Source organism: Miniopterus natalensis, chromosome 10 (genome assembly GCF_054644295.1).
Source record: "Miniopterus natalensis isolate mMinNat1 chromosome 10, mMinNat1.hap1, whole genome shotgun sequence".
Lineage (NCBI taxonomy): Eukaryota > Metazoa > Chordata > Mammalia > Chiroptera > Miniopteridae > Miniopterus > Miniopterus natalensis.
In genome coordinates, this window is record NC_142090.1 from 36,309,077 (window position 1) to 36,318,758 (window position 9,682).

Consider the following 9,682-nt stretch of genomic DNA (forward strand, 5'->3'; position numbering starts at 1 on the left):
TGGGGGAGTGAGGCAAGAAATTAGCCATGGGTTGAACACTAACCTGCACTTTGGAGCAAATAGTTTCTGGTGAACGGCCAGTGGGATGTTAGCCTAGACCATGTTTTATTCTTTGGCAGAAGAACCCTGGAAGTGCTAAAATAACTAAGATAAGACTGATAGAGGGCTTTTTTTTTTTTCCTTTTACCTCTGTATCTCATGGTTTATGAAAGTAGGAAGAGACAGCTACTCTGTAATCTTTGAGTGAAGGTTTCCACTTGAATTCCTTCAAAGTTTCATGTCCAGCTGCAGCCCTCTCATGTTGTAGGCCCCTCTGTGTGGTTTAAAGGTTGCAGACAAAGCACAGTGCTTTTTTTTTCTTACACATCTGGACTACTCCCTCAGTCATCAGTCATTGTTAATGGGAGATGTATTTGTAGCTTCAGAAGGGCAATGTCTCACCCCAAGGGCACTGGAAATGTTCTTAGAGAAGGCATTGTTTGCTGTCTCCCTTTGGAAGCCAAGATCTAGACTTTTTTGGGAGCAGCCCCTGGTTTAGGCATAACTGCAATCTAGATGGAAACAGTCAAGATTCTACTTCTAAAAACCACAGGGACTGCCCTAGCTGGTTTGGCTCAGTGGTTAGAGTGTCGGTCTATGGACTGAAGAGTTCCTGGTTCAGGTCCGGCCAAGGACACCTACCTCGTGTGCAGGCTCGATCCCAGCCCTGATCAGGGCTCATGCAGAAGGCAACCAATAGATATGTCTCTCTCACATTGATGTTTCTTTCTCTTTTTCTTTCTCTTTTTCTCTCTCTCACTCTCTCTGAAAAGCAATGGAAAAAATATTCTAGGGTGAGGATAAATAAATAAATACCACAGGAGCTTTATTTATTCCCCCTTCCTAGCACATTGTATGCGGGAAACGTATTTATACGTTTTACGTTGACTGGTAGTAGAGCGCACGATAAAAACTACCCACAAACGATGTGCTAGTATAATTCTACAATGTGTATGAATATTCTTAGCCTCTCCTTTTTTTTCACTCCTGATTTCTGTTTGGTCAAAGTTATGAGAATTCTGAATCAGGGAGGCGAGAACTTGGATTCCATTGTTTTTTCCCAAAGAACATCAAAATGTAAATAACCAAAGAAATAAAAGCTAGCAAGATGCAACAAATGAATAATAGGAAAAAATGAAAGTATGCTCTTTGCAAGCACAGCGAGGCAGTTTCCTGGGAGGAAAACAGAAAAAGATGCTCCATTTTTTGCTCAGAACAGGAAGGTGGGGCTTCAGGCTTGTGGGATCACATTAAGAACTGGAGTAATACTCAGCAGCTGTTGGCTGAGCCTCAGTGTGCTGTTGGGCAGGGGTGCAGCCCTGTGTAGGGCAAATGTGTGTCTTCATGCCTGTGCGGATAGGATGCTCTATGGTACTGAGATCCTGAGGTTGGATGTCTTATCATAGATTTGCCATTTGTCCTGGGTGCTTTCCAGGATTGGGTGTATGTTGAAAATGTCTGTGCATAAATATGTAATTACTCTTTTTTCTTTTATTGGTGGTAGCTGTGGGGGTGGAGTCTGGGAATTCAGACTACTTCAGGTGTCATCTACAAACCTGGCCAGGAACAGACCTCTTATCCTGTTAACAGGACTGTGTGGCTTCAGTAAGACATGGGCATTCTTCTTGCATCACCTACTTGCTTGGAATGTAGTTACTTGTTTCTGATCTGGAAACTGGACCTAACACCTTGCCCTACCACAGCCTTGGGTTGTTGTGAGGAAGTGAAATGATATAAATGACAAAAGTTTCCATATTGGTAAAGGGTTGTTTGTTTATTTCAGGGGGGAGTGCGATGATGTTTGCTGGTGAGGGATCATGAATAGTCATCTGCATACTGATAGTCTCAGACCTTTGCTTTAATGTGTTTGAAGATGACTTTATATCATTCAGTTTGGAAATGATTAGGTTTCACAAACTCAGACCTTCCTAAACATGGAAATATTATTTTCTCATTAGAATCTCATTCTGCTAGAAACCTGAGTATCCAGTCCCACGCTCCCACCCCTCTTAACATTTTGTTGCCTTCTCCTCACCCCCATTCTACCTTCATTTTGGCTCACCGAAATCTGAGTGCCACTTTTCTGGGAAAGCCTCATATTCTGACTTCAGTTTTGTAATTTAATGATGGAGAGTTTCCTTAGTAAACCAAATTTAGAGTCCTAGAATGCTTATCTTATATCCAGACCTTGAACATGAAAGGCATTTTATACCCACAATTGTTCATTTAATGAGCAATTGCAGAGTGCAGGCCGGTTAAGGGATTGAGCTATATGCACTATTATTGCAAGAAGTATTCCGAAATACCAGAAATAGGACGTAAGCTCTGATCAGGGAGACTGCGAGCACAATTACCTTCTTTTCAAATCCTTCTGTGACACTGCGGGAGGAAAAAGGACTTTGAAACTTGAAAGGAAAGAGCTTGCTTTCAACCTCAAAAGCTAGGAGGAAAGGGCTCTGAAATTTGCTCAGAATTCCCAATTCACCATTAGCCTGTTTCTTCCTTTAGCCTCAAGGCATTCTCTGCTTTTTGAAAAGATGTTAAGAAATTCAGTCACAATAGAGAGCCTAGTTTTGAACATGTTTCACTTGGTCCATTGAGGTCTGGGCTCCAGCCTTTGTGTGGGGTGAATTGAGCTGAGCGGTTAGCTGGTTGGAGAGAGGTGAATGAGGAGTCTCTGTGCAGTCACAAATTCTGGCAAAGAAAAAAGCTCCCCCCTTCCTTTCTTTTACAATATGCATTCCTGTAATACCCGGCTAGTGGCGATATATGGAGTTGAGCCTGTTCTTAAGTCAATACAGAGTACTTGGTTTATTGCAACTCTTGTTAAGTTTGTCTTGTAATTGAAGCTGTTGTTGACCTTGCTTGGGGACCATTTGTAAAACCGTTTATTTAGCATAAACTGAAATAATAAACCCTCCTTCTCTTGCGCTGATTGTGATAGGGTGACATTAGTTTGATTTAATGATTAGCCGCCTGACCCTTCTCCTGGAGTGAATGGCTTGAATAGAGAGAGTTCACTCAGAAGCACTCAGAAAGAATACTAATGAGCTTGTTAAATTTAGAATGGCTCCAACCACTTTTAATTCCTCTAATGGGAGAAGCACTGCCTGGGAGAGGCAAAGAAGAGGGGAGGCAGGGAGACACCAAATGTTTCTAGAGGGTCTGTACAGTTAAGAGAACGCCCACCAAGAGAAGTTTGCAGAAAGTAGCTAGCCAGAGCCTGGGGACTAGGTTGTAAGTATTGTCTCTTTTCTTACACTCTGTCTTCTACATCTTGGGGAAAGAAAGGAGTAATGGTGTTAAAATGGGATTTAAGGGCACGGCTTAAAATCCATGTTAATTTTAAAAAATGGTAAACACCTGTACAGTGAGCTCCTTCCTAGTCAGCTAATTTTGTTAGGGTGACAGGAGGTGTCCCTAGTTAGTGATGCAGAGCAGGGTTTTATTTTCATATTGGAAGGATCCTTTGATACTTTTAGGCAAATAGACACTTGTTTCCTGGGTTGCAGTGAGAAATTGTCAGGAATTTGTGAGGAAATGCATGGGAAGAGTGTGTGTTCCAGTTCTACTTCATGCAATAGGATTACTTTCTTTTAATCTTTGTTGTAAATAGTCTAAGCAGTGTTTTCAATGAAGCAACTTTTGAGTTCTCAGTTTATGGCATTGAGTGTCTGGCTTGATGTCAATTGCCTTTGGATGAATTTGGAAAATCTGGGGCAATTTCTAAAATGTGATGTTTGGGTAGCTCTTCATTTGGGGCAGGAATTCGGTAACTTCCACTTAAGCATGGGTATACAGAAAGAAGGAGGTACAGGGTTGGGATTATGATGACAGTATTTGAAATAATTTTTTCCTGAAACTTTTTAGTGAACTGCATATTTTGGTATGACTCCTGAGCATGCAGCAGTTTTAACCGAGAAGCCGAATAGCCGCCTTGTATTTGGCTGTTAAAGTCCATTGGCAGATGATCCTGTAGCAGTGGGCCATTTGCTTACATTTTTGCAGCCGACTTCTGCTTGTTGCCATGGTGGACAGTATGTTTCTGTCAATAATTTGGCCTGGACTAGCTGTCTGCACTGACTCTCATACTTTATTGAACAACTTGGTTCAACTGAACAAGATTAGACAGCTTCGTCTTTTGGCTTGCTGAAGTGGTTGCTAAATTTATAAGAGTAGGCAGGAATATTGCTTGGAAGGTTTCCCTTTCACTGTGGAGAGTGTGCTTTTAAGCTCCATAGCTGTTTGTATTCTGGAGCATATGTACTGTCAAGATTTTATCTGAATGCCCATCAGAAGCAACTCAGTGCATGAAGTAAACTTCATGAAATATTTGTCTGCTGGAATGTTTTGGAGAGGGAGGGTAGGTAAAATTGTGGTAGCCTTAACTATTTTAAAAGTATGATGAAAGTTTCCACATTAAAAAAATTCTTGCCTGCATTTTTTTTACTTTACTAAAGGAATTAGTTATTTTTTTCTGTGTTAAATATTTGAACTTTGCTTTTTTCTTTTTATAACTTTAATATTCACACATGTTGGCTTAACTCTCATTAAGAAAATTTATTTTTATAAAGTTCAGTACTTGTGGAAAAAGAATCATTTAGCTAAAACAACACCCTTATTTTCACTCTCCCCAACTTCCATCTCCCTGGAGGCTGGGGGCAGGTGGGAGGACTCTAAACAGACCATGCCAATTTTTTAATTATTCATGAAGTTGGATTAAAATACTCATTATAAAGGCATGGCTTCTAAGAGAAACTCCCTCAATTTAGCTATACAGTTTTAAGAGAAGAAGAGTTAATTTCTTCCAGGAAGACTAAGTGAAGGGAATCCTGTTTTAAACCTGGAAGAGATTAGTAGAGGTTGGTTCTTCATCTTTCCCAGAGAATGCTAATTACGAATTATAGCCCCTCTTGGTAAGGGTTCCGTAGCTTTCCAAATGAGCGTCCATTCTATAGCATTTGCACTTCAGTGCTGCAAGTTCAGGTTGTAAGTTAAAATAAAGATTTTATACAGGCATAAATTAGTGGAAAATATGACTGGCCATTTGTAAGTTACAGAAATTTTTATAAAACTGACTAAGAGTTTTAGTGTTTTTGACACCCTTTTGCTTTTACATAACTGTAAGCCCTTATTCTATAGCTTGCAACTTTACTGCTAATAAATTACAAGGGTAGACTAGTGCCTAAAAGTATTAATCAGAATGAAAATAAAAATGTAGGATTTTTTTTTTTTTTTGGTAGTTTGTTTTTAAATTAACAACAGCATAGTTTGAATTGCTTCTGTAAAGGCCATTGTGTGAAAATGTGGTATTACACCAAGTTTTTTAGTAGTTATTTGATAGATTAAACTCATAATTTATCCCATAATTACAAGGTTTAGGGTGAGGATCTGCACAAAATAATATTTCACAGTTACCCCGTAGTAGTCAGCAAATTCACCAACAACTAAAAGGTACCTCATGATTATACTGTTTTGCAAGTCATTTGCTATGCTGAAAAAAAATGCATTGCCTATTTCTTAAAGTCCTAGACATAGGCAGAAAGAGTACAAAACAGTAGTCATTTCTTTAGTTTGTATTGTCGTGCTTATCTTTGTTTATAGTTATACTTCCTTCTGACTTTGTTTAAACAACTACCAGACTGCTAAAGCTTACTATTTCTGGTTTTCAGGTGCTCTCACCTAGACATATCTGCTTTATGGAATACTTTGAAGATAAGTTTGTATATTGGGATGTGTTCAAAATCTGTCCATGTAAATTTACAAAAATATTATTATTTATACTCCATTGTAGTTTTTTTCTTCCTCCTCTTCCTCTTTCTTCTTCTTTCTTCTTTTTTTTAAGATCAGCAGTTTTCAGGTTAGATACCTAAGCAGTGCCTGAACAGTTTTGTTTCCATCAGCACTTACCTGTCAGAGGACAGTCTGTTGGTTAAATGCAGAGCTTGTTTGGCGTATGTAGTTTTTTAGAGTATGTGTATGATTCTAACAGATGAATTGGTTCACTTGTTGTGGGGTGAGATCTCCAGTCTGGTTTAATTTAATGCATTGTTTCTTTGATCTACTATTATAGAAAGGTCATCCAGTCACATTTACAGAGAACCATACTGGATAGATGGAAAGTTCTTACAGATCAAAGGAAAACAGAAGTATTAGAGAGCCGGGATATACATATATATATATATATATATATATATATATATATATATATATATATATATATGGCTCTTTCTTACATGTTTAAAGCAATGTCTGGACCCCACCAGAGTATGTACATATATCAGCATAATGGATGCCATCTCACCCTTGAACTTTCACCTTCATACCTTTTTCCTTCTAGTTATTAGCTCTGCTCCACGGTCTGAAGTGTCATGCAAGGGGCTCTGGAGCTTTCCATGATTGGCACCTTTATCCTTCGTAACCAGTGGATTTTCTGTGCCATTTCTGGCTCTGTTAAATCTCTCATTGGGTTACAAATCTGACTTAAAAAACTAAAACACAAAAATGTCTGGATCACTTTCTAACAGATCATCCTCTGAGGAACAGAGGCTCTTCGACTCCCGGATCACCCAGAACCTCAGTGGGTGACCAAACCCCTGTTATCCCAGAGGCCCAGCTTCCTCAGACAGATGAGGGGAAGCTGTACACTTACAGCCCTAGGCTGGCAAAATGTCCAGCTCAGTGGGACTTGCAGGGGCATTGGCAAGTCCCTGAGGAAGAGCCTTTTTCCTTCTAGTTATCAGCTCTGTCCTATGGTCTGAAGTGTCATGCAAGGGGCTCTGGAGCTTTCCATGATCTGCACTAGCAGATTTAGCTGTGAGTTTATGATGATAATTTGCTGACTCTCCCTACATCTCAATTTAATTTCAGGATAACCTCCATCCTTCCATTTGTATTTTGGACCCTCATTCATAAGCAATTTTGTCTGAAGAACATCTGATCATGGTGTAGCTTTCAAAGTTGCCAGAATGAGAAAGTGGCTTCTTTTTTGGAGGAAGACCTAAGTGATGACTATTTTTGAATTGCTCCTTAAAATAGTCACAGAGCTTTTATGTTCCTTCTTTCTTTAGAGGATGAAAGTCCTGGACAGACCTATCACAGAGAGAGAAGAAACGCAGTCACCATGCAGCCACAGAGTGTCCAGGGGCTTGGCAAGATCAGTGAGGAGCCTGCAACATCTAGTGATGAGAGGGGTTCGCTGATCAAGAAGGAGATTCATGGGTCTCTGCCCCACCTGGCGGAGCCCTCTGTCCCGTACCGTGGGGCCGTGTTCGCCATGGACCCCAGGAATGGTTACATGGAACCGCACTACCGTAAGTGGGTCCTGCCTTACAGCATGTGTTCCAGAGCCATGGAGGCTCTGTGTATGTGCATGCAAATGCACTTTATGAATTATTTGACTTACATTAATTTATACAAATGTTTAATTAACTGTCTACTTTTCTTCTTACTTCTCCCACATCCTGTCCATTCTTTTTAGGGAGTGCCATTTCCTTATATCCCGAAGTAATTTCAGGCTTCTGTGGGGTGGCTTTCATGGAGGTGTCCATCTGTGTCTCACTCACATGGACCTTTCCTGGGAACTGGAATCAGATTTCCTTTCCCCAACTACACACTGTAAGAGGAGAATTGGTTGATGGGGGAATTGTTAAAGTGGATGCATTAACTAAAATCTTTAACAGCAACAATTCCCATTTTCAGTGAATTTTTGCTTAATTGTTGAGGAACAAACCACTTTCAACAAATCAGTGCTAAATTCTTTAACATAGAAGATTTTTGTACATGTTCTACTTTCTTCACTAATAAGTCTACCAGAAACATAGACAGTTCCCTTTTTCAGCAATAATAAAGTTTAGGAAATCAACTAGGACTCTGAATACAGATATACAGTGGTTTTCTCTAAAGGCAGAATATAAAGAAAAATACTGTGTTGAGTTTATTTCTGGACTGTTTCTAGTTAAAAAAATGTAATTTGGTTGTGGAGTAATGAAGTTTGTATTGAGGTGCCAAAGCTTTTAGCTCTTGATTACAGATTTATCACCTTGCCAGGATACAGACTTGCCATTTAACCTTCCCGGCTCCAATTCCAGATGATCTATTGAGCTCCAGAGTGGGGGACTGGTTCTTGTTTCCCCTTTTCCACATCATTCAGAAGTTTTAGTGTTTTAAGGCAAAAGGTCATTAGCCAGATGACTGATTATTGAGGACAGCTGATTAGTGCATGTTTCCTTGCTCAAGAAAGTGTCCAGGATAAAAGCTAATTCCATCTCTTTATTAGTTGGCTTGCAGCACAGGGGGACAGTCCCTCATCAGGGTACAGATCAAAGGGCCTCCCACAGTCTGAAGTCTCAGCAGCTGCTCCCCCAAAATAGTGTTGGTAAAGATTGAAGATACATTATTTTTTAAGTGGAGAGATAATTAAAAAAAAAGTAATCAGAAGTGTGGAAGAAAAGATTTTATGGATTCTTATAAAGTTTACAACTTCTCAATTTAAAAAGTGCTTATCAGTCCTATTGCTGCAGTTTTTATGTCCACAGCTGCAGAAATAAGGAGGAGGTGTGTTGTGCATGTTCCTGTCCTTCCCTCATTAAAGGGTCATTTTATTTTATTTTATTTTATTATTTTAATTTTTATTTTATTTTAGAAAGGAGAGTTTAAAATAGTGTTGGTAGGGTTTTTCTCTGAGCACATTCCTGTTTTCTACATTGTTTTTTATTTATTTATGGGTCTCTGTTAGAGATCATCCATGCAGAAAGTGTGAGGGAATCTACATACTTTCTACCTATATTAATTTTCCCTGGTAGTGCACTTAACTAAAAAAAATTTGTCGAGATTATTAGCCATAAGCTCCTTGCATTGTTTTTATCCTTATATGTGAATGAAACTTTTCCCATTGTATACATATTTATGTTTTATTTTCTATTCTAGATACCCTCCAATTAGTGAGGTATTAATTGGCCAGGACAGCTAAGAAAACTTCTTTTTTGGCTGATGGAAGTAGGCAGATGACCGTTAACTTGCTCTGTGCCATTCAACTTGCAGCTTGCTCTTGATCTATTTGTTCTAACAGTTTGCCCATTGAATCCTCTCCTTGTCATTTGAGGGTCTGGGGACTCTCTGCATACCAGAGACTCTCTCTCTCCTTCTCTCGGTGATCTGTGTGTGCGACCCACCTCCTGGGCCTCCAGTGGAATATTAACTAGCATTGGACACTGGAGAGCTCTTAGTGGGGCTTGGAACAGTTCATTGTCACTCTGTTTAGAGGGCATAGCACCAATAGGTTAGTTATTCTTAAGCTTTTCCCACAGTATTGTTCAAATTACTATTAAAATTACATGATAACTTACAAGCACATGTTATTTTGACCCACTGTTCCAATGTACTCCCTAAATTGGTAAAAAATAAATGATATCATTACATATATTATATGGACCGGGAGTCCTAGAGATTACACAGATTGGCTTAACACTCAGAGGATTTGAGTTTAAGTACCAGCTTTGCCACTCACTGGCTCTGTGACCTTGGCCAAGTGTGCTAACTCCTCTAAGAATCATTTCCTAACTGTTGAGTGGGGGTGATACATGACTGCCTGCCCCATGGTGTTCTCTTGAGAAATAAGTGAGCCAGTGCAAATAAAGTATTT

At 39.5% G+C, this 9,682-nt stretch overlaps 1 protein-coding gene across 4 annotated transcripts in view; it reads left to right on the forward strand.

Moving 5' to 3' along the window:
• Nucleotides 1–9,682, forward strand: part of GLI3 (GLI family zinc finger 3) — a 310,853-nt gene that overhangs the window by 89,940 nt on the left and 211,231 nt on the right. For 3 of the 4 annotated variants that reach the window (XM_016213240.2, XM_016213241.2, XM_087821074.1), the window contains exon 3: nucleotides 7,110–7,352. The exons of the other annotated variant lie outside the window; for it this stretch is intronic. In XM_016213240.2, the coding sequence (XP_016068726.1) occupies nucleotides 7,110–7,352 (243 nt within the window). The remainder of the gene's footprint in view (nucleotides 1–7,109; nucleotides 7,353–9,682) is intronic. 4 annotated transcript variants of the gene reach the window in all.